This window comes from Solanum stenotomum, chromosome 8 (assembly GCF_019186545.1).
Source record: "Solanum stenotomum isolate F172 chromosome 8, ASM1918654v1, whole genome shotgun sequence".
Lineage (NCBI taxonomy): Eukaryota > Viridiplantae > Streptophyta > Magnoliopsida > Solanales > Solanaceae > Solanum > Solanum stenotomum.
In genome coordinates, this window is record NC_064289.1 from 31,691,979 (window position 1) to 31,718,044 (window position 26,066).

Consider the following 26,066-nt stretch of genomic DNA (forward strand, 5'->3'; position numbering starts at 1 on the left):
TTTGGATTGAGATGCTCGATATAGGGGCTTGAATCAATATTTGATCATTTTTAAATGAAAGAAATGTTTTTTTTCAAATGGTTTCTCTACTAACCTATCATATGAGGACATGTTCATGACCTATTGAGTTTAAAGATTTTATGTTATTCAGATCCTTGAGTAATATATTATGTCTTGTGTTGTATGTGTTGTGATGCATTCATCCTCATTCAATATATCATGATTCACTAGTATATGAGAAAGTGCGGAAATATTATTTTTAAGAAAGAAAATGAGATACCTTACATTTATCCTTGACCACGAGCTAGGTAGACTTTTCTGTTTGAAAGTAGAATGTAACACGTTGGATTTCGAAAAGGGAAAAGAATGCATGAATTTTGGCTACTAGTTTAGGCTTACGAGATTAGTCTGCAGTTCGTAAAACTTTCTACAAGTTGTAGAACAGTCTCGTAGAAAGGAGGAAAATAATTTTTGAAAATCAAGTCCAGTACCGCTTCCGATGGTTGACCCGTATTGTCTATCAAGTGATCTACGGGCCGTGTGATCTTGAAGAAGCGATCCACGCTTAGTCAAATTATAAGGTTCAAGGTAGATTTCTATAGACTTTAGGAAATCCTATGAATCGTAGAAGGGTCCCGTAAAAGATTGGGGGATTAAACCCTCGGTAATTGGTCTACAGTTGACCAGTAGGGACCGTAAAAAGTTCTATGGTCCATTGGTCGGACCCGTAGAACAGTTTGGATAGTTAGTTCTTAAGAGCTTTTAGGTCTTTCCTAAATGTTATAAGCCTATACTATGCCATTTTGTCATCTATCATAAGCCTGATATAGAGATTTTGAGTCCTAAATCTACTCACTTTAAACCCATTCTCCTATTTCCCCAAAACTCAACAAAATTCATTCTCCTAAATTTCCTCTCAACCTAAGGAAGAAGAAGAAGCTAGGGTTCACTCCAAGGTCATAAATTCACCATTCAACTTGGGTTTTGAGTATCAAGGTATGTGGGTATTCACCCACGGAGTCCATTCCTCCATGGGGTCCCCAAGGTTTTTAATTTCAATTGATCAATTTAGGGATCTTTTTAGTATTCAATTATGTTTTTATTATTTTTTTAATTTTATATTGCATGATTTAATGTAAATTACATGATATCTAATTGAAATTATATGAACCCAAGCATGATCCATGACTTTCAATTAAGAATTTATGAAAAACCCATGAACCTATGAACTATAAGTTTTAAAAGATTATGCATGTCTTATGAAAATGATGTTTATGATTATAAAGTGTTTTTAGATGAAAGTATCAATATTGTTGTGAAATGTTTTCTCACATACGAATATGATCATGATTGTGAAAGATATTTCTCACATATGGATTCACATTGGTGAAAGGTTTTCTCACCTATGGTTGAATTATCATTTAAGAAGCTATTATATGTTCTGATCTTTAAGATGTGGATTGGTATATGTCATTTCTTTTCCTATGTTATAATGATATTTGACTTTTATCTATTTCGTTGGGATTTAGTCTTAGCACTGGGAGGGCTTTGAAGTTGAAGCTCAAATAGGTTAGTCTGTAGTAGCAACCTCTAGTCCCTAACTACATGCCTCCGCAGGTTTGTCTTAAATGACCTAGTTAATGGATCCACTTTAACAAAAAATGATGTGTACAAGTTCTACATTGGCATGTAGAATCCCTTTTTTGGGTATGTGGGCTATGCCAGATTCCATGACATAGATCTCATGGTCTTATTGTCAGCTAAAGCTAATATCCCACAAAAATGATTATGTTTCCTCAAAGCTTTCTTATGTCTCTTACTTCAAATGCGTTGACCATATCTTATGATTCACATGTTGTTGTTTTTTTAAGCTTTCAAATGTTTAAATTTTGGTCACACCTTACATGTTTAAGCTATCAATGCTTCCATATCTATTTTATGCATATTTCCCCATAGATCCTAAGAAGACGAATGTGGTTAAGAGTTTTCCTAGACCTCTATCCCCTTTGGATAGTAGAATTTTCTTGGTTTAGCTAGTTATTATAGAAGGTTTGTGGAAGGGATTTCTTCCATCGCCTCTTCATTAACAACATTGACCCAAAAGAAAGTTAAGTTCATAAGGTCAGAAGCATGCGAGAAGAGTTTCCAAGAAATGAAAGATAGACTTACTTTCGCTCCGGTGTTGACTTTACCAAAAGGAACTGACAGATTTGTTGTTTATTGTGATGCTTCAGGAATTGGGTTAGGATGTGTTCTTATGCAAAATGGGAAAGTTATTGCCTATGCCTCAAGGCACCTTAAGGATCATGAAAAGAACTATCCTACCCATGATTTAGAATTAGCGACAGTTGTGTTTGCTTTAATGATTTTAAGGCATTACTTATATGGTGTATATGTCGATGTCTTTACCGACCACAAAAGTTTGCAATATGTGTTTAAACAGAAGGATCAAAATTTTCGCCAAAGAAGGTGGCTTGAGTTACTAAAGGATTAAGACATTAGTGTTGTCTATCACCCCGGTAAGGCAAATGTGGTGGCGGATGCTCTTAGTATCGATGGTAGTGTTGCTCATATTGAGGATAATAATAAAGAGTTGGTTCGAGAAGTTCATATATTGGCACGATTGGGTGTTCGATTGGTTGACTCTATCAAAGGTGGTGTTATGGTTCATAATGGTTCAAAATCATCTTTTGTGGCAGATGTGAAAGCCAAGCAAGGTCTTGACCTGATCTTGATTGAATTGAAGAAAACAGTGATTAAGAAGCCAGTTGAGGCTTTCTCCCAAGGGGGAGATGGAGTGGTTAGATATAAAGGTCATTTATGTGTTCCCTATGTAGATGTTTTGAGAGAGAAAATCATATTAGAAGCCCATAGTTCTTGATATTCCATTCGCCCGAGAGCCACCAAGATGTACTGTGACTTTCGAGAGGTCTATTGGTGGAATGGAATGAAGAAGGATATTGCAAAATTTGTGGCTAAGTGTCCTAACTGTCAACAAGTGAAAGTTGAGCATCAAAAGTCGGGAGATTTGTCCCAAGATATAAGCATTTGTACTGGGAAGTGGGAATATTTGAATATAGGCTTTATTGTTGGTTTACCTCGCACCCAGCGGCAACATGATTCCATTTGGGTTATTGTGGATCGAAAATAAATCGACTCACTTCATTCACGTGATGGTTTCTTACTTGGGGGAATACTATGTCAAGTTGTATTTGAGGGAAATTGTTAGGTTGCATGGAGTGACCATATCCATTATCTTCGATCGTGGTACCCAATTCACTTCTTAGTTTTTTAAATCTTTCCAAAAAGGCCTTGGTACTCGTGTTAAGCTTAGTACGACCTTTCATCCACACACCGATGGTCAACCAAAGTGTACTATCTAAACTTTGGAATATATGTTGAGAGCATGTGTAATTAAATTCAAAGGTAATTAGGATGATCACTTGCCTTTGATTTAGTTTGAATACAACAAAAGCTATCATTCTAGCATTGGTATGGCTCTATTCGCGGCTCTATATGGTAGGAGGTGTAGATATCCTATAGGTTAGTTTGAAGTTGGTGAAGTCTCTTTGATAGGTCTCGAGTTGGTGCATGAGGCTATGGGTAAAGTTTGTCTTATTAGAGAAAGGTTGTAAACGACTCAAAGTCGGCAAAATTCCAATGCCAATGTTAGAAGGAGAGACCTTGAGTTTGATGTAGATGATTGGGTCTACTTGAAAATCTTACCCAAGAAGGGTGTGATTATGTTTGGGAAGAAAGGGAAACTTAGTCCCCGCTATGTGGGCCGATATAAGATTTTGAAGAGAATTGGTAAAGTTGCTTATGAACTTGATTTGCCTAATGATTTGGCATCGACGCATCCAGTTTTCCATGTATCTTTATTGAAGGAATGTTTTGGATATCCAACATCCATATTTCACTTAAAAGGTTTGGAGTTAAAAAGAATATTTCTTATGAAGAAGTTCCGATTGAGAGTTTAGACTGGCAAGTTAAGGAGTTGAGAAACAAGGAAGTTGCTTCCGTGAAGGTTCTTTAGAGGAATCAGTTAGTTGAGGGTGCTACTTGGGAGGTCGATATAATGTCCCGTTATTCTCATCTCTTTCCCACCGTCCCTACTCTAGGTTGAGGTATTCGATTCCTCATGGTTTATTATTTTGGTGTCATGTGTCTTAGATATTCCCATGATTTGCTCATTTATGCATGTTCATGGAAAGCTTAATTTTTGAGAAAATGAGTTAACTTGATTGATTTCTTCATGTTTATCAGAATTTGAGTATGATTTGCATATAGACCTTATGAAATGATGTTTCCAACATGCTGTAGCTTGGAGTTGATATTTTCTCCTTGGATATGTGCATTTATGTGATAACATTCATGTTGGGTTGATAGGTTTAAGTTCCTACCCTCCGTATGATATCTTGAATCTCATTCGGGGATGAATGTTCCCAAGGGGGATATAATGTTAAACCTCAAATTTGACAAGACGGAAAAATTGCAGCCTATTTTGGAACTAGTTCTAGTATCGATGGAACCACAGACGGACCGTAGACTGGTTGTCACGTCCTGAGCCTACACCCTGGATGTGGCCGGCACTCGAGAACCATTGCTGACTCCAAGCGAACCCTTGCCCTGACTTACTTACTCAGCGAAAGACTTTACCCAAGATAAATACTTTTAAAACAAGTAAACTGAACTGCTCAAAATATAACTTAGAATGTATTATAATAACATTCACTGCCAAAGTGGCAACTCAATTCTCAATTTAACTGAAAAGGGAAAGTAAAAACTCATGAACTAACATCACTAACTTCATCTATGAAGCCTCTAAACAACTGAGATGGACGTCGGGACAAGACCCACAACATCCTAATGTACAAAAATACCGAAAGCAATAAAAGGATCCTCCGAAAATCTAGGAGGCTCACCAACTGACTCTGAGTGCTCAACTGGATCAACGAGGAGCTGGATGCTGATCCTGATTACCTACGTCTGCATCATAATAAGATGTAGGACAACTGACATCAGTACATTGAATGTACGAGTATGCAAGTTGGAATGCTAAACATAACTTAAGCTTGAAAAGAATTTGAAAAAAACACTTACCTTGGCTTTACTCAACTCCTGAATAACTTAACTCAATATAAAGTAATAAAACAAATGCAATATATAGAAGGCCTTTAAAACAGTAGAAAACAACTTAGTTCGTTAAAGAAAAATGCAATAACAAACTCAACTTTACTCATATAATAACGTAATATAGTTTCTATGGGACTTTCTCTAATCAATAACCACCACTATGAGTCTAAGTGGTGATACAACGTCTTGCCCACGCTGCCAAAACTGTCCTACACTTTGACGTCTTATAGAACGCTTAACTAAGTGGATCCACTAGTCTATGCTACAAGCATCTTAAAGAGTCATCTAAAAAGTATTATCCTTTACTACCCATGATGGCTACATGGTTTATGGAGACGTGAGTTATCTGAACTCAAGCTCATCCCCATATCGGTGTTCAATACTAATCCCAAAATATATTTTAGCTCATATGTTTGTAAAAACAAAACTCTTTCTTTGGTTTGACATAATTACTCAAAAACTTAGCTTAAAAGATCTCTTAGAAATCTCAGTTTCCTTTTTTGTTCAAATGTGAAAAAAATTTAACTCTTGGGAATACTTAGTTCCCGTATAATCTTTGAAGAATGAACTTTACTCTTACTCTTTATTGAAAGCTAGCTCAAAGGCTCTTTTGGGATATCTCAGTTTCCTTTCTTGTTTAAATGTGAAAACATTTACTCTTTGAGAATACATAGTCCCGATATACTCTTTTGAAGAAATGAACTTCAAACCTTACTCTTTACTCAACTCAAAACTCAAGTCTTAAAACAAAGTTAAAACATTTGTGAAAGACTTTTGGAAAACTTTATGAACTTCTCTTAAGTTGACTCTTAACTTTCCTTGAACTGAACTATGGATTCAAGGATTGTGATTGTGATAGGAAAGATCTCATGATGTTTAGGAACGATTTTAGATAGCTAAACATGAGAAAAGATGAAAAAAACTCACTGTCTGAGGATGGGTCCGCGACGCGGAGAGGTATTTAAATTTTGGTCGCGAAAAATACTTTTTGAGGCAGAACTGTGCGTGACCGCTCCGCGACACGAGGACTAAATTTTCGTAGCTGAGGGGCAGGTCCGCGACGCGACCTGGGGCACAAAATTTTCCCGACTTTTTCCTTCTTTCGTTTTCTAGTTCCAATTCACCCAAAGTCAACTATTCTTCTCAATTCTTCTTTAGATTCAGATACTTAGCATGTATACACAAGAATCTAACTCAAACAACTCAAGGAAACAACATTTTAGCCTCAAGGAACTCCTCAATCTCAACCTCAATCAAGAACGAAGGCCAATTTCAAGAACACCATTCAAGATTCATCAATTTTCAACTTTCTAGAACAAACTTCACTGAAATAAACATGATTGGCGCGTGGGTGAACAAATCCAACGCTATGAAAGAGTCACATACCTCGTAGGGATCACCCCTTGACAAAATCCACGAGCTAAACCTTCAAGAACGACGGACTTTGCTCTTTCTCCACTTTTCTCCTATTGCGTTCTTTCTCGAAAAAACCCTAGCGTAAATTTCCAATTGTCTAAACTGAACCAATTCAGTTTAGACCCCAATTTAATTGCTAAAAATGAATTAACTTAATTGGGTGGTGAAAAGAGCATAATGCCCTTCTAAAACTGGATTGGACTTTCCTTATTTGAACAACCTAACTTCCAATAGGCATAACTCACTCATACGAACTCAGAATTGCGCAAACTCAACGGCTTCGGAAGGAGTATTCCAAGATCTTTCCTATGATATCTGGAAAAACACCTAACTCATCCTGAGATTGGAGTTATGGTCGTTTGAAGTTGACCAAAAACTCAAACTTAACTTAACCAATTTTTTCCAGATTTTTTTATTATTTCCAAAAATCACTCTTTCTAATTCTAGCTCTTTCTAGTTCTTTCAATTTGAGAGATGTTACAATATCTCCCCCTTGGGAACATTCGTCCTCGAATGAGATTACTCTTAGTAAGCTAAGGGTGTAACATTTAACATTCAGCTCAAACACCCAACAAGCAATTCAATTACAACATGCCAAGAAAAGGATTAGTAACTTAATTTGGAACTTCTCCGGATTCGAAGAGATGTGGATATCTCTTCTTCATATCTTCCTCAGCTTCCAAGTAGCTTCCTCAACAAACTGGTTCCTCCAAAGAACTTTGACTGATGCTACCTCTTTTGTTCTGAACTTGCGAACTTGGCGATCTAGAGTCTGAATAGGAATCTCCTCATATGACAAGCTATCCTTGATCCCAATATATTTAGTTGGTATAATCAATGAAAGATCGCCCATGCACTTCTTCAACGTGGAGATGTGAAATACCGAATGAACTGCGACTAACTCTTGTGGTAGCTCCCACTCGTGAGCTATATTACCAACCCTTTTCGATATTCTATAAGGGTCAATATACCGGGGACTAAGTTTCCCCTTCTTACCAAATCTCATAACACCCTTCATGGGTGAAACTATCAGATATACCCAATTATCTACCTCAAACTCTAACTCCATTTTCCTAACATCAGTGTAGGATTTCTGACGGCTCTGGGCTATTTTCAATCTCTCTTGAATAACTTTCACTTTCTCCATAGCTTGACGAACTAAGTCTGGTCCTATTAACCCAGCTTCACCAACTTCAAACCATCCAATAGGAGATCTGCATCTTCTCCCATAAAGAGCTTCGTAAGGAGCCATCTGGATGCTAGAATGGTAACTATTGTTGTAAGCAACTCAATGAGAGGTAGGTGATCATCCCAATTACCCTTGAAATCAATCACACAATCCACCTTGATACCTCAAAACACTATCTCCCCCTTGTTCAAAAGCCATCACTTTTTGCTTATGAACATTTGCCTTTAGTTCAAGTAATAAAGGATCTTGGTCTTGCTTATCTTTTACTTCTGACACTAATGATGATTCAGCCACATTTATCACCACTACTCCTCCTTCAGTGGAATCCATTAGTCGAACTCCTAGCCGTGCAAGTCTATGCACCTCTTTTGCTAACTCTTTCTTACCTTCCTCAAAATGGGTGGTACTACTCATAGATAATCTACTCAAGGCATCAGCAACAACATTAGCCTTACATGGGTGATAAAGAATGCTCATGTCATAATCTTTGAGTAATTCTAACCACCTCATCTGTCTGAGATTAAGCTTTTTTTGACTAAACACATACTGAAGACTCTTGTGATCGGTGAACACATCCACATGAACACCATAAAGATAATGGCTTCATATTTTCAAAGCAAATACTACGGCAGCCAACTCTAGATCATGGGTTGGGTAATTCTTCTCATGAACTTTCAACTATCTGGAGGCATAAACAATAGCTTTGTCATTCTACATTAACACACAACCCAAACCAACTCTAGATGTATCACAATATACAACAAAGCCTTGTGTACCTTCTAGTAAGGTCAACACTGGGATAATAGTCAACCTCTTTTTCAATTCCTGAAATCTTTTCTCACAAGCTTCAGACCATTGAAACTTCACTGTTTTCTGAGTCAACTTGGTCAAAGGGGACGAAATAGACGAGAACCCCTCTACGAACCTTCTATAATATCCAGCCAAACCTAAGAAACTCCTAATATCAGTTGGAGATGTGGGTCTAGGACAATTCTGCACTGCCTCTATCTTTTGGGTATCAACTCTGATTCCATCACAGGAAACTATGTGGCCCAAGAATGCCACAGACTCAAGCCAAAACTCATACTTAGAGAACTTGGCATACAACTCTCTATCTTTCAAAGTCTAGAGGACTATTTTGTGATGGCTAGCATGATCTTCCTCATTCCTTGAATAGATTAGTATGTCATCAATGAAGACGCTAACAAACATATTGAAATAAGGTTTGAAAACTCTATTCATAAAGTGCATGAATGTTGCAGGTGCATTGGTTAAACCAAACGACATGACCAGAAACTCATAGTGACCATAACGGGTCCTGAAGGCTGTCTTTGGAATGTCACATTCCCTTACTCTTAACTGATGGTAGCCAGATCTGAGGTCTATCTTAGAAACACAAGAAGCACCTTGAAGTTGATCCGAAAGATCATCAATTCTCGGAAGAGGATACTTGTTCTTGATGGTAACCTTGTTCAACCGTCGGTAATCTATACACATCCTAAGGGAACCCTCTTTCTTTCTCACAAATAAGACCGGAGCACCCTAAGGTGAGATTCTTGGTCGAATAAAATCTTTCTCTAAAAGACCTTTCAACTACTCTTTTGACTCTTTCAGCTCTGTTGGTGCCATTATATATGGAGGAATAAAGATAGGACGAGTATCAGGTATAGTATCCATACCGAACTCTAAATCTCTCTCAGGAGGGACTCTGGGAAGATCATCAGGAAAGACTTATGGGAACTCTCTTACTACTGAAATTGATTGAATAAGAGGTACTATAGTCATTAACTCGGACTAAGTAATAGACACACCCCTTGGAAACTAACTTTCTCGCCTTAAGGTATGAAATAAAATGACCTTTAGGCACTGCTGAACTGCTCTTCAACTCTATAACTGGTTCACTCGAAACTGGCACTTTACTACTCGAGTTCTACAATCTATTGATGCATAACAAGCATGAAGTCAGTCCATACCTAGAATGACATCAAAATCTACCATGTCTAACTTAACTAAATCAGCCATGGTACTCTTTTGATTTACGGAAATGGAACAATCACGATAGACTATTTCTGCTAGAATAGACTCACCATCAGATGTAGAAACACTGAAAGGTTCAAGAAGTTGCTCAGGAAGAACATCAAAATTGAAGACTTGGATCATACCAGTGACAACATCTAGCGAATCCTCTTGATCTCGGCGACTAGAGATAGCATAAAGACGGTTTCCTTCTCCGCCTGTCCTTGAAGTAGCTTATCTAGATGCAACTCTATCTGGTGGAGCAACTAAAGAAGAATGGGCTTTATTTCCCCATTACCATTACTCTATCTGCTCTTAGGACACTCTCTCATAAAAATGACCATTCTGGCCACACTTGAAGCAATTAGTGAAGTCATCACGACACATCCCTGAGTGGCTCCTACCACACTTAGCACGTGCAGGAGTCTTAGTACCCCCTTGTGCCTTACTACCTTGCGAATGCGCAGGTCTAGCTCTGAAGTTTGAGAATTCTGACTATTGTACTCACATTTGTTCCTTGGTGCAGGTGCACTAGCAGATGATAGAGCAGGTCCTTTCTGCTTATGTTGGAAAGAAGACCGGTTCACATTACTCTTTTGCTGCCCGAATTCATTCCATGATGTCTTAACTCTTTATTGTTAAGCTCTTCTTTATCCCTCAATTTGTTGCACATGGATCATCAGCCTCACTATGCCCATGTCACCTATTACTATGACTGCTTAACTTTTCTTACATGACAAACGAGTCAGCCTAACAACGAATAAACTCCTCTTGCTCTTTATGTCGGCAACCATCTCATAGCTCACGGGGAAATAAATGCCCTAGCTCACAATCGATTATGCGTAAGCACGAGTTAGAAAAAAATTGTATAGAGATGAATTCTATCGCACGAAATGGGTACGAAGAAAGTGAGATAGTTCCTAAAATTTTGCAACACCCTAATTATAGATATGGCGCACTTCACACCGATAATTAGGACTCTACACACACGGCTTCATAAACTGTCTAGAACTCTTGAACTCTGTGCTCTGATGCCAAGTTTGTCACGCCCCGAGCCTACACCCTGGATGTGGCCGGCACTCGAGAACCATTGTTGGCCCCAAGAGAACCCTTGGCCTGGCTTACTTACTCAGCGGAAGACTTTACCCAAGATAAATACTTTTAAAACAAGTAAATTGAACTGCTCAAAATATAACTTAGAATGCATTATAATAACATTCACTGCCAAAGTGGAAACTCAAGCTCAACTAAACTGAAAAGGAAAAGTAAAGACTCATGAACTAACATCACTAACTCTGTCTCTGAAGCCGCTAAACAATTGAGATGGACGTCAGGACAAGACCCACAATATCCTAATGAACAAAAATACTGAAAGCAATAAAAGGATCCTCCAGAAAGCTAGGAGGCCCACCAACTGACTCTGAGTGCTCAACTGAATCAACGAGATGTTGGATGCTGATCCTGATTACCTGCGTTTGCATCATAATAAGATGCAGGCCAACTGGGATCAGTATATTGAATGTACAAGTATGCAAGTTGGAATGTTAAACATAACTTAAGCTTGAAAATAATCTGAAAGAAACACTTACCTTGGATTTACTCAACTCCTGAATAACTTAACTCAATATAAAGCAATAAAACACAAGCAATATATAGAAGGCCTTTAAAACAGTAGAAAACAACTTAGTTCATTAAAGAAAAATGCAATAACAAACTCAACTTTACTCATATAGTAACTTAATATAGTTTCTGTGGGAGTTTTTCTAACTGACAACCACCACTATGAGCCTAAGTGGTGATACATCATCTTGCCCACGCTGCCAAAATTGTTCTATACTTTGTCATCATATAGAACGCTTAACTAAGTGGATTCACTAGTCTATGCTAAAAGCATCTTAAAGAGTTATCTAAAAAGTATGAACCTTTATTACCCATGATGGCTACATGGTTTGTGGAGACGTGAGTTATCTGAACTCAAGATCATCCCCATATCGGTTCTCAATACTACTCCCAAAATATGCTTTAGCTCATATGTTTGTAAAAATAAAACTCTTTCTTTGGTTTGAGATAATTACTCAAAAACTTAGCTTAAAAGCTCTCTTGGAAATCTCAGTTTCCTTTCTTGCTCAAATGTGAAAATATTTTAACTCTTGGAAATACTTAGTTCCCGTATAATCTTTGAAAAATGAAATTTACTCTTACTCTTTACTGAAAGCTAGCTCAAAGGATCTTTTGGGATATCTCAGTTTCTTTCTTGTTTAAATGTGAAAACATTTACTCTTTGGGAATACATAGTCCCGATATAGTCTTTTGAAGAAATGAACTTCAAACCTTACTCTTTACTCAATTCAAAACTCAAGTCTTAAAAAAAAATTAAAACATTTGTAAAAGACTTTTGGAAAACTTTATGAACTTCTCTTAACTTGACTCTTGACTTCTCTTGACTTGCCTCTTAACTTTCCTTGAACTGAATTATGGATTCAAGGATTGTGATTTGTGATAGGAGAGATCTCATGATGTTTATGAATGATTTTAGATAGCTAAAGATGAGAAAAGATTAAAAAAAATCACTATCTGAGGATGGGTTTGCGACGTGGAGAGGTATTTAAATTTTGGTCGCAAAAATACTTTTTGAGGCAGAATGGTCTGTGACCGCTCCATGACGCGAGGATGAATTTTTTGAAACTGAGGGGCAGGTCTGCGACACGACCTAGGGCACCAGATTTGCCCGACTTTTTCCTTCTTTCGTTTTCCAGTCCCAATTCACCCAAACTCGACTATCCTTCTCAATTTTTCTTTAGATTCAGATACCCAACATGTATACACAAGAATCTAACTCAGAAAACTCAAGGAAACAACATTTTAACCTCAAGGAACTCCTCAATCTCATCCTAACTCAAGAACGAAAGCCAATTTCAAGAATACCATTCAAGATTCATCAACTTTCAACTTTCCAAAACAAACATCATTGAAATAAACATGATTGACGCGTGGGTGAACGAACCCAATGCTATGAAAGACTCACATACCTCGTAGGGATCACCCCATGACGAAATCCATGAGCTAAACCTTCAAGAACGACAAACTTTTCTCTTTCTCCTCTTTTCTCCTCTTGCGTTCTTTCTCAAAAAAACTCTAGCGTAAATTTCCAATTGTCTAAACTGAACCAATTCAGTTTAGACCCCAATTTAATTGCGAAAAATGAATTAACTTAATTAGGTGGTGAAAAGACCATAATGCGCTTCTAAAATTTGGATTGGACTTTCCTTATTTGAACAACCCAACTTCCAATGGGCATAACTCACTCATACGAACTCGGAATCGCGCAAGTTCGGTGGCGTTGGAAAAATTATTCCAAGATCTTTCCTATGATATCTGGAAACACACATAACTCATCCTGAGCTAGGAGTTATGGTTCTTTGAAGTTGACCAATAACTCAAACTTAACTTAACTAACTTTTTCCATATTTTTTTATTATTTCCGAAAATCACTCTTTCTAATTCTATCTCTTTCTAGTTCTTTCAATTTGCGAGATGTTACATTGGTACACGGACCGTAGTGGGGTCGTGGTTCGCAAGTTAAAAATCTCTTAAAATTTCTAGTCCAGTACTTTTACATGGCTTACCAGGATAGTCTGTCATCCAATGCATGAGTTGTAGGTAAGTCTCGTAGGTGAGTCCCAGACTTAGAGAAATTTTAAGATCAAAAGTTGCGACCCACGGTTGTAATTTACGGTCTGTAGGTGCACCCAAGGACCATACATGGGTCCCATCGTATGAGGTCCAAAATGGTGGTCTCTGAATCCACCAATGGGCGACCATGATGATCCGTGGTGACAGACCATAGGTCAGGTCGTTGGTGAGGGTCGACAATTATTTTAAAAGGGCTTTTGGGTATTTTTCCAATTATTCAAATCCAATACTAAGTCAATTTACCTTCTATTATAGACCATATATAAATGGTTTTTCCTCCAGATTTCCTCAATTGAACTCATTCTTCTAAATTCTCAAAGTTGATCAAAGTTCTTCCCCCAAATATTTCACTCTTTAAAATCTTGAAGAAGAAGGCTAGTGTTTGAAGGTCAAGTTTCCAATTTCACCACTTATTGCAAGCTTTTGGCAAAAATTATGTTAGTATTCACCTATGGAGTCCTTTCCTCCATAGGGTTCCTAAATTCTCCACTTTTGTAAGATAGAATCTTCAATAAAGTTAGGGTTCTAACTTAATCTCATTGGTTTTTTGAAATTTTGATCAAATTGATTACTTTATGTATTTTTATGCATGAATTGAAGTAATTTCATGTTTCTAAGTTTAATCTTCATAAACCCATGTGAAATCCATGTTTTCTAGAATTGGTCATATGATGAAGCTTTTGAATCATGAAAGATGAGTTTATGAAGATATGTATCTTCTTTATGAAATTGATGTAAATGTCTTAAGGATGCTATGAGAGTGAAGTATCAATGTTGTTTTTGTGTTGTGAAAGGATTTCTGACATACTATTCAAACATGAATGTGAAAGGGTTTCTCATTGTGTTGTGAAACGATTTCTGACATACTATTCAAACATGAATGTGAAAGGGTTTCTCACATAAAGGGATTTACAAGGTTGAAAGGTTTTCTCACCTAAGATGAATTAAAGTTATAGAGCTTGTCACGCCCCGAGCTACCCCCGAGACGCGGACACGGGACCTAGGATCACAAGTGACCCCAAGCTAACCCTGCTAGCATGACATGAGCATACTAAGAATAATAATAACTTATGCAGAAGCTAATCATAAATAAATCTGAAATGATGGGGAATACCCATATACTAAAACTGAATATCAAATATGAGATTTTTAATACAAAAGAAACATCAAACTCAAATACTAAGTTGAATCTAACTATGTCTGAAAATAGCCTCTAACGGACTAGAAGTGCTGGGACATGCCCCATCTAAGTCTAGCAAAACTGAAACTAAAACAATGAAAACTGAAAGATAACATGACTATTGTCCTCGAAGAATGAGGACTCACCACTGATACTGTTGAACTAGAGATCGAGAACCGATCTAAGCGTGATCTGGATGCTGAGGATCTAAACCTACATCACAAGAAGATGTAGCATAGAGTATGTGTCAGTACTTGAAAGGTACTGAGCATGTGTTGCGTCCAAAAGCACACGCAAGTGCACGTAGTCACTCAAGTAGTACAATGACTCTTTCGAGCCGGATTATTGAACCCAAAGGACTTTAAATCAACAAATAACAACTTTATTATGTCTAAATTAAATTTACTTATGCGACAGACAATTTTAGAAATTTGTTTATATCTACTAAGTTGAACAATCCCAAAAATTAATTGCTACAATCAAACGGTTTCAAACACGAGAGTTTCACAATTTGGGAAAGTATTCTAGGGTTGTAGCGTAACCCAATTTCAGGCATAATGTTAATTTATCCTAGCATGCGACAGGTTAACCTCATTATGGATTTGCAAGGTTCATTTTACGATCACGACCTCCCGACCTCTAATCACCTACCACCATCGACAGCCTAACTATATCATTGAGCAGGGATAGACATGAACCAATGGCGGAGCATTAAGCTATCACCTTGCATATTAATCAAATGCGATATATAGGTATAAGACTATCCTATATATGAAACACTCTAAACTTTACCCTAGAATGAACATGCTTCTCACAATTTTTTGTCTATCCCTCTATTCATCTTCCGAATTCAAGAGTTGACAATGAGTTTATTTTAATGTTGATCAGTCATTAAAATAGTCAAACAAGAATGTAAGCATAAATCACAAGAAAACCCATCTCATACTAGACACAAATACTATTATACCATTAATCGTAGCTACAACCCTAGAACAAGGGAATTTAGCTACTCATAGAATAAAATATCATCAAATAATGTTTATGGATCATAAAAGGGTTTACCAAAATGAAGGAGTAGAAGAAAAGCCCTAGAAAGTGTTAGCAAAATTGCCCAAATCGATGTTCTCCCATCTTTTAAAAACTGGATAATGATAAAATAACACAACTAGACTATTTATAGTCTGAAATAAAACATGTGACTCAATTCTGGTGTCAGGTCCGCGATGCGAACCTGTTCCCTCGCCTCAATTTGTGCACAAAAATATTTCCTTCGAGGCGCGCTCCTGACGCGCACTCCATTGTTAAGTGGAATTCATTTTCTACATGCAAGTTTCAGCTCCGCATCCCTCTTAGTATATTTTCCAGCTTCTTGGCCATTCTCCTCTGCAACTTCATCTTCTATTTTTCTACCTCTGTCCGGGTGCCCTATTTTGGCTCATTCTTCTTTGTTTTTCACCCTAAAATATCTAATCATATTGGTTAGAGGAAACGACATCAAAAGACTCTAAAATCTCAGTTTTGACTAAGAAAGTGCTCTCAAACTTAGCTAAATATATGGGATAAATTGGTTATTAGGAGCATAAATACACCTAAGATCACCACCCCACACTTAAAACTTTGTTCGTCCTCGAACACTTCCACACATTCAAACATCCGACGACTCTACTACACTTCCCTCTAATGGCATTTCAGCTTTGTCCACAACAACTACCGTAGTTTCACAACAACATGGAAAATACTATGCATTCATAAGGACAACTCGAGCAAGACAATCTAGCCTAAAAAATAGACTCTTATAACGCAGCAAACTTATGTACAACTTTTGGATCCACAGATATGTCAGTTATCAGACCTCATTAAACATGTGCCCTCACCACAAATTGGGTCCTGTTATGACTAGTAGTGAGCATGAGATGTTGACTAAGTTCTTGAAGTTGAAACCACATGTGTTCCATGAATATGAGAGTTAGGATGCATATGAGTTCATCCTAGAATGCTATGAGAGGCCTAATAAGTTGGGAATTATCCATCAGCATGGGGTTGAGTTTGTGAATTTTCAGCTTCAAGGTGAGGCTAAACAGTGGTGGAGAGCTTATGTGGAATGCAGATCTTCAGTTTTACCCCCACTTACTTGGATCCAGTTTCATACTCTGCTTTTAGAAAAGTATGTGCCTCGGACTTTGAGGGATCATAAGAAGGATGATTTCATGGCTTTGGAGCAAGGTGGTATGTATGTGGCTGCTTATGAGGCCAAGTTTCATGCCTTATCTAGATATGCTACTCAATTGGTGACTACTGAGGAGGAGAGAATCTGTTTATTTATTAAGGGACTAAATTCTGAGTTGCAAGTATTAACTGTTCATATGACCTCTGTAGGGAAACACTTCAATGAGGTAACAGACTTTGTGAAGAGAGTGGACGGTGTGAGGCGAGACGGTCAGGCTAAGGCATTGGCTAAGAAAGCCAAAAATTCAGGCAACTTTCAGGGATCTTACTCCAGAGGTTCAGGGAGGCCAACACTTGTAGCCAGGCCAATTCACTCTGCTATCCCGGCCTCTACAGGTAATTACTCAGGAACTACACCTCATAATTTGATTTAGGATAGAAATTTGCCTATAATCGATCACATCCCGAGAATTCCTCTATTTATTGTTATCTATTACTATTTGATAGCATTGTAGTTGATAATTGCAAATCTAAACCCCCCATCTCACATTCGTGTCACCCCTTTTATTTGTTTTATGTCTCTTTCGATAATGTCCATTCCTATGGTTGATTAGATCAAATTCGTACTTCTTGATTGAACTAGAACACGTACCGCTCCCTGTGGGATTCGACCCTAACTCAAATGTTGGGTTTTTTTACTGTTTAACGATCATTTGCATCTAGAATTGGATGAGGTGTATTTTGAAACGTTAATCATAGACTTAGCACCGAGAGGGGTTTGAGGTGGAGGTTCAAATATGGTAGTCTATAGTAATAACCTCTAGTCCCAAACTACCTGCCCCGTAGAATTGTCTTAAATGACCTAACTAGTGGATCCACTTTAGCAAATGATGCTATGTACAGATTCTAACTTGGCAAGTATACTCCCCTTCTTTCTGTATGAGGGATATACTGAATTCCATGATATAGCTCTTGTGGTCCTATTGTCGGTTAAAGCTAATATCCCATAAAACAGTTATGTTTTTTCAAAGCTTTTCTTATATCTCCTACTTCAAAGCATTTGATCATATTTCATGATTTACCTGTCACCGTTTCATTAAGTCTTTAAATTTTCAAAGAATGATCATGCCTACATGTTTCAAATCATTCATGCAATCATGCCTATTTTATGCATATTGCCCCATAACATTTCATGTACTAATGCATACTTGTGTCTACATTGTCTCGCTAATGTAAGGTCTGACACTCCTAACTCTCACCCCCATGGCTAGTTGGCTCTTCTAGATTCAATAATTTTTTGAGTCCTCATGTTTCGAGGACCAAGATACATTTACTTGTTCATGTCTTTTCTTTAGTTTTTAGATGATGTACGTGGTGCATGGGTTACGTCCCAACCAATTCTTTTCAATGTTTAGATGGCTTATCGAGACTTATGATTAGACTTCCACTTTGTCAAGCTCTTTTTTGCAATAAAACTATGACTTTGAACTCTTTACTTCTATCATCTTGTATGATGTATGCTAAGTGGCTTGTGTAGGGACTCTTGGGGTCGTATACGACATGTTACGTCAAGGGTGTACTTTGGATGGTTACAGATAACTTAGTATCTCATTCCACATTCATGTGAATTATTCAATCACTTATTTACTTTTAGACATATTATGCACTACTACCATATTCACTTTAAGGAATGAAGCGATTTTAATGGGACATGTTTCATGACTAATTTCATCCAAAATATATTATTTTACCTTAGTCATTATTATATCATCAATATGGTGCATCGAGACTCAAACACAATGCCTTATTTATATAAAGGCTTGTTATGCCATATATAAATCGATGGGAATTAACATTATTAGTATTTAATAGTTATAGCTAAATAGAATACATACCTTCTATTCAAATACCTACAAATAATTGGTGATTTTCCGTTAATGTATAGCTTAGCAAAGCTAACGATTTCAGAAAATCTTAGCAAAGCTAACAATTTGTGCCAACTCAAATAGTTGAGGGTCATTTTAGGCCCTTCTCTATTTTTAAATACTCAATATTTGGTGTACTCTTAGAACTTTTTGCAACAAAGTTATATTCTTTTTATATTAGTTTCAAACTTTGATTTATATTATGCGACTTATTCTGCTTGGTAATTTTTTAAAATTTTCGCATCTGCTCATTCCCTTCTCTATTATTTTAAGAAATTTATACTAATTAGCACACTGGTTTGAGAACTAGTATATATACATAAGTAAGACTTACTCAATTGAATAGACTAAATGTGATAGGCTTTAAAAGGATCTAAAAGATGGTTTGTCCCACCAATGTGGGAACTTTTCCTGTATATTACAACTATCATAGCCGTCCAAACTTCGAAAGCCAAAAAAGTTGAAGGAGAGGGTCATGTATCATTCTTCAATAGATACACTGTAAAGTTGAACGCCTTAATAGTGCAAGGAATAATGAATGCACCAGGATCTCCCTTCTATCCAAACCAAAGAATGAGAGGCAATTGCCCTACAATTGCAAATTATCATATGGTTTAGAGCTCATAGTTCTCTTCTTTGTCACAAGAGCCTTCATAAAGTTTGCATACCTTCTCAAGTGTTTCCACTAAATGCATGTTCCCAAAATCTTGAGTCTACAGATATAAATTTTTGGAATTTCTTAACTTCCACTTTCTTCTTCAAGTGTTGTAAGAAGTGAGGTGGAGACCTGGGGATGGAGTCAAAACCATTGGAACCTCCTTTTCCTTCCCCTTATTAACACTAGTCTTTTTTTATATCAATTGGAGACTTTTAGCTATCTATTGTTTCTCATTAACCTCTGCTCTTTCTTTAGGATCTGCCATGTTGCTCTACTCAACACTAAAATATGCAACAACCTCTCCATCCTCATCAACAACAACTAGTTTGGGCTGCACATCAACCTATTTTTTGCTTCTAGTAGTGACTATCATGCAATGATTGTCATTTCTTGGGTTTTCTACAGCATCACTACATAAAGTACCAGCCTTTCCTTGGTTTAGAGATGCAGAAAGTTGCCCCATTTGCTGTTTCAATTGCTTGATGGTAGTGGAGTGAGAATTAGTCAATTAGGTTGATGAGCCTAACTGTTTCCAAATGTTTTGATGATCTCCTCACAAATGCAGGGACCCAGTCCTCTGCAAAGTGTTCTCGTCCAAGGCAATGTGCTACAGCTGGAAAACTATCTTGTCAGAGGTTGGTGAGGTCGTCAGCGTACTAAACTAATCAGAATGGATGAGGTTGTTTGTCCAAAGGATAATAATTCTTCATGGCTGATATATTTCACATGACAAACAACATTTCAATTCATTCATTCAAAGAGAGAAATTTAAGCTTCAAAATAAGCAAGGGACCTCATCGACTGAATATTGCTTCGTGAACCTGTTGTTATTGTGATTGCTTGTATTTGTGCTTATATTGTAGGATTAATTTCTCTTGTGTTAGAAACGTTTCAAAACTTGTATGAATCATTGTATGAACATAATTGAGAGTGACTTTGGGTCTTACGTGTAAAAGTCTATATTAATCAGTGAGGATTAGTATAATGGGCAATGCAGGCATTGCTTAGGCTCAGTTAAGTAATAAGTTGTATTACTTAGTTTAGAGATTAGGAGGTTAATCTCTATGTGTGGTTGTAAACTGGTTTTTACTTTTGCTTGAGAAGATTAGTAAAAACAGTTTAAAAAATCATGTGAGACAGGTCATAGTTTTACTCCCTTGAGCAAGGAGGTTTCCACGTAAAGTCGTGTGTGTTGTTTTTACTTCTAGTATTTACTTTTGTGTTCATAATTGTGCAAAGGACCCGGTCCTATCTTAGTTAGTGGACGCATACATTCCAACAAGTGGTATCAAAGCTTGACTTTTCTGTTTGGCTAACACCAAGAAAAGAAAAGATCATGAAGGAATGGTTGCTCCACCAAGCCTGGAAGAAGGTCAGTACACCACCAGACCTCCTCGATTCAACGGACAGTTTTACGGATGGTAGAAGACACGCATGCATGATTATAATCAATGCTGAAGACTCTGAGCTGTGGGATGTGTTTCTTGACGGACCAAACATCCCCACCAAAGATGTAAAGGAATGGGAACTCACCATAGCAACTCCTAAAACCATAAAGGAATACAATGAAGCTGACAAAAAGAAGATAGAGAAGAACTATAAAGCAAAGAAACTGCTAGTGTATGGGATTGCTCCAGATGTGTACAACAGGATTTCTGCCTGCGAAACTGCTAAAGAAATATAGGACTATCTCAAAACAGCTCATGAAGGAATGACCCAAGTAAAGGAATCAAAGCTGGATATGCTAACGACTCAATATGAGAATTTTAGTATGAAGGAATGTGAAATAATCCATGCGATGCACACAAGGTTCACTTCCATTACCAAAGAACTGAGATGCCTTGGTGTGCCTATTCACCCAAGCAAACAAGTTCAAAAAATTCTCAGGGTGCTTCCTAAGTCATGGGAAAGTAAACTCAATGTTATCACTGAAGCAAGAGATCTGAAGGTCCTCACTATAGATGACCTGATAGGTAACCTACAAACCTACGAGCTCAACAGACAACAGGGGACAACTGTGAAGAAATGAAAGAAGGAGAAATCAGTAGCATTGAAGATGTCTTTGAATGATGGGTCAGAAGAGGAGGATGAGATGGCCTACTTAACCAGAAAGTTCCAGAAAATAGTTAAAAAGCACGTAAGGTTCCAGAAAAAAGGGATTACAAGCAGAGTGGCAAATACAAGTGATCTATGTCACAAATCTGGGAAGACTGGACATTTCATGAGGGACTGTCAAAGCCAGAAGCAAGAAACTCAAGATTTCAAACCTCGGAGAAGGGACCAGGTCCCTGACCATGTGAAGAGAAAGGCCTATGCTGATCAAGTCATGAAGAAAGCCTTTGCGGTATGGGAAAACCCATCCAGCGACTCTGAGGAAGAAGAAGACAATCATGAAGACGTCTCGATGATGGTTTTCAATGATGATGAAACCGTGTTCAACTCCATATTTTCTCTAATGGCCAAATCGGACGACGAAGAGAACCAGGATGAGGTAACCCTTTTCGATCTCAAAAGTGACTTAGATACTTTATCCATTAAGAGATTGAGAAAACTTATTGTTGTGCTTATTGATTCAGTAGATAAAATAACTATTCACAATCTGATGTTAAGGGAAAAATTGAGTCTATGTGAGGATGAAAAGGCCTACCTTAACTCTCAAATGTCTGAAATGAGTGTTCAGGTAAGTATTCTAGAAACTGAGAATCTGCAACCTAACGAGGGACCTAGTACCTCTGAGGGTAAACGAAAGCTCAATAGTTTTAAGGTGGAGCTAGAAGAAAGTTTGGAAGCATCTGAGTCTAAATTAGTTGTTTCTCTTGAAAAGAATCCACAACTAATGAAAAACTTAAGTCAGATTAAAGAAGAGCTAAACCATTCCCTGAATAAGATTTTGTCAAGTTTAGCTAACCAAAAGTTTAACAGCAGAAAAGGCTTAGGGTGCAGACAAATAGAACCTCTTTTCAACCCTCACAATAAATATGTATCTGTCTCTGACAATCTTTTGTGTACCTATTGTGGAAGAAATGGTCATCTGAAGAAAAAATGTGAATCTCTAAAAAGGGTAAAAGAAAATTAGGAGAAGTTTATAAAGTCAGAAAAAAGGAAAGACCATGGTCCCAGCTACCATCTTATCAAGAATACCTTGCCTTCATGGACAGGAAGGTTTCTCATTAAACCTTTTGACAGTTTTTGGGAACTCCATCTCAAGTGGGTTCCCAAGTCTACTTACTGATTCTTGTGCAGTAGAGAGAAAGCAGTCAATGCTGGTACATGGACAGTGGTTGCTCGAAGCATATGACTGGAGACACTCGAAACTTTCTCTCTTTGTAAGCACACCAGGGAGGTGGTGTGTCATTTGGTGATGGGAAAAAGGGAGTCATTCTTGGTATTGGGAAAATTGGTAGGTCAGCAAAACATTACATAGACAATGTTCACTATGTAAATGGCTTGAAGTACAATTTGCTTAGTGTATCTCAAATTTGCGACAAGGGAAATGAAGTTAAGCTTTTGTCAGACAAATGCACAGTCACAAACTGTATTACTAATAAAGTTGTTATGTCTACCAAAAGAATAAAAAATATGTATGTTGCAGATCTTGAATCAATATAAAGGGATAGTCTCACATGTCTAAGAGCTTAGATGGACAATGTGAATCTATGGCACAAACGACTGGGACATGTGAGCTCATCCTTGCTGAACATACTTGTTGCAGGGGACCTGGTTCGTGGATTGCCGAAGCTGAAGTTTTCTGACAACAAAGTCTGTGATGCCTGTGTAAGGGGGAAGCAAACGAGATCATCTTTCAAGCCAAAGAAAGGTGTAAGCACAACCAGACCACTAGAACTTCTCCACATGAATCTATGTGGACTTGTTAGAATTCAAAATAGAGGAGGTAAGAAGTACATCCTGGTGATTGATGATGGCTTCTTAAGATTCACCTGGAACATGTTTCTGCAGATCAAGGACTAGACAGCTGGATTACTGATCACTTGGGCAAAAGCAATTCAACTGAAGTTAAAATACAAGATTGCAGGCATCAGATCACATCATGGTACAGAGTTTGAAAATGCCCAAATTGAAGGCTTTTGCGCTGAAAATGGAATTCAACACAATTTCTCTACACCAAGAACTCCTCAACAAAATGGGGTTGTGGATAGGAAGAACAGTACCCTGATGGACATTGCTAGAACCATGTTGATTGACTCAGGACTTGCAATGAACTTTTGGGCAGAAGCAGTCAACACAGCTTGCTATGTTACAAATATATGTCTTATCATGTCAGTAATCAAGAAAACCCCTTATGAGTTGCTGAATGATAGGAAACCCTCAATTGCTCATCTGAAGGCCTTTGGGTGCAAATTCTTTGTGTTGAACAATAGATAGGATGATCTTGGCAAATTTGATGCAAGAAGTGATGAAGGGGCGTTTGTGGGTTATTCCTCTGACAGCATAGCATACAGAGTTTTCAATAAAAGAACCCTATGTGTGGAAGAAAGTATGCATGTGATATTTATGAATCTAATGATGTGAAGAAAGCCAACCATGGTGAAGACATCGAATTGGAGGAACTGATGGAAGGTCAACAAGACAGGATCGTCCATACTCCTGGTGCTGAATAGGTTTCAATTAAAGGAAACTATGCAGAACCCATAGAGGCACATGGTCCCTCCGATACAGCTCAGGAGGGAGTTTCTAAGAACAAAGAACCTGAAGAGGATGAATTTGTTGCTGATATTGAAGAGGAGATAACTAGAAAGTCTGGATGGAAACATCAATCGTCCCATCCTCTAGACAATCTTGTGTCTCCACTAGATTTTGGAATTCAAACTAGATCTAAAGCAAGAAATCTAGCTGCTTTCTCAACCTTCATATCCACCATTGAACCTAGAAACATCAAGGAGGCATTAAAAGATGCCGACTGGGTGACTTCAATGCAAAAAGAGCTTCATCAATTTGAAAGAAGCAAAGTGTGGCGTCTGGTCCCTAAGCCTCTCAATAGAACCATTATTGGGACTAGATGGGTTTTCAAAAACAAGCTTGATGAGCATGGAACCATCACCAGAAACAAGTCAAGACTAGTGGTACAGGGGTATAATCAAGAGGAAGGGATTAATTATGATGAGACCTTTGCACCTGTAGTCAGGATGGAAGCCATCAGAATTCTAATTTCTTTTGCCACCTACATGGAGTTCAAGTTGTTTCAAATGGATGTTAAAAGTGCTTTCCTAAATGGGTATCTGAAAGAGGAGTTGTATGTGAAACAACCTCTAGGTTTTGAAGATGTTGATCTGCCAAACCATGTGTTGGATAAGGCATTGTATGGTCTAAAACAAGCTCCTAGAGCTTGATATAAGCGCTTGTCAAAATTTCTGGCTAATGGCTTCAAAAGAGGTAAGATTGACAACACTTTGTCATTGAAGTCTAGAAGTAAGGAGCTTCTAATTGTGCAGTAAATGTAGATGATATTATTTTTGGAGCTACTTCAGACTCACTATGCGAGGAGTTTGCAGCCTTGATGAGTAGTGAATTTAAGATGAGCATGATGGGGGAGCTCACATTCTTCCTAGGTCTACAAATCAAACAGTCACCTCAGGGTACATCAATATGCTAAGAGAAGTACATAAAAGAACTGCTCAAGAAATTCAGCATGCTAGAGGCCAAAGTTCTTGACCACCCCATAAGCACAAGTGTCAAACTTGATATGGATGATGAAGGAATTGATGTGAATCAAACCATGTACAAGGGAATCATTGGGTCGCTTCTATATCTCACTGCTAGCAGGCCAGATATAGTCTTCAGTGTAGGGATGTGTGCCAAATTCCAAGCATCTCTAAAGGAATCGCACTTGAAGGCAGCCAAGAGAATACTAAGATACTTAAAGGGAACACAGGACATGGTCCTCTTCTATCCCTCCGGTGACTCCTTTGATTTAATTGGGTATGCTGATGTTGACTATACATGTTTTCTTATTGATCGAAAAAGCACTTCAGGCATGGCGCATTTCTTAGGGTCATCACTAATTTCATGGGGGACTAAAAAGCAAATTCAGTAGCATTATCAACTGCATAAAGTACCAGCCTTTCCTTGGTTTAGAGATGCAGAAAGTTGCCCCATTTGTTGTTTTAATTGCTTGATGGTAGTGGAGTGAGAATTAGTCAACTAGGTTAATGAGCCTAACTATTTCCAAATGTTTTGATGATCTCCTCACAAATGCAGGGACCCGGTCCTCTGCAAAGTGTTCTCGTCCAAGGCAATGTGCTATAGCTGGAAAGCTTTCTTGTCAGAGGTTGGTGAGGTCATCAGCGTACTAAACCAATCAGAATGGACGAGGTTGTTTGTCCAAAGGATAATAATTCTTCATGGCAATATATTTCACATGACAAACAACATTTCAATTCATTCATTCAAAGAGAGAAATTTAAGCTTCAAAATAAGCAAGGGACCTCATCGACTGAAGATTACTTCTTGAACCTGATGTTATTGTGATTGCTTGTATTTGTGCTTATATTGTAGGATTTGTTTCGCTTGTGTTAGAAACGTTTCAAAACTTGTGTGAATCATTGTAAGAACATAGTTGAGAGTGGCTTTGTGTCTTACGTGTAAAAGTCTATATTAATCAGTGATGATTAGTATAGTGGGCAATGTAGGCATTGCTTAGGCTCAGTTAAGTAATAAGTTGTATTACTT

General features: G+C 37.7%; 2 protein-coding genes across 3 annotated transcripts in view; both read left to right on the top strand.

The window, feature by feature from the left end:
* LOC125872914 (actin-related protein 5) overlaps positions 1-26,066 on the top strand; it is a 1,108,764-nt gene that overhangs the window by 922,808 nt on the left and 159,890 nt on the right. The window lies entirely within an intron of this gene.
* On the top strand, positions 21,436-24,727 carry LOC125873707 (uncharacterized). Its single transcript, XM_049554579.1, has 6 exons — positions 21,436-22,440; positions 22,538-22,645; positions 22,719-22,914; positions 23,092-23,271; positions 23,413-23,660; positions 23,999-24,727. Exons 1-6 carry the CDS (start codon positions 21,436-21,438, stop codon positions 24,725-24,727), a joined length of 2,466 nt encoding a protein of 821 aa, XP_049410536.1.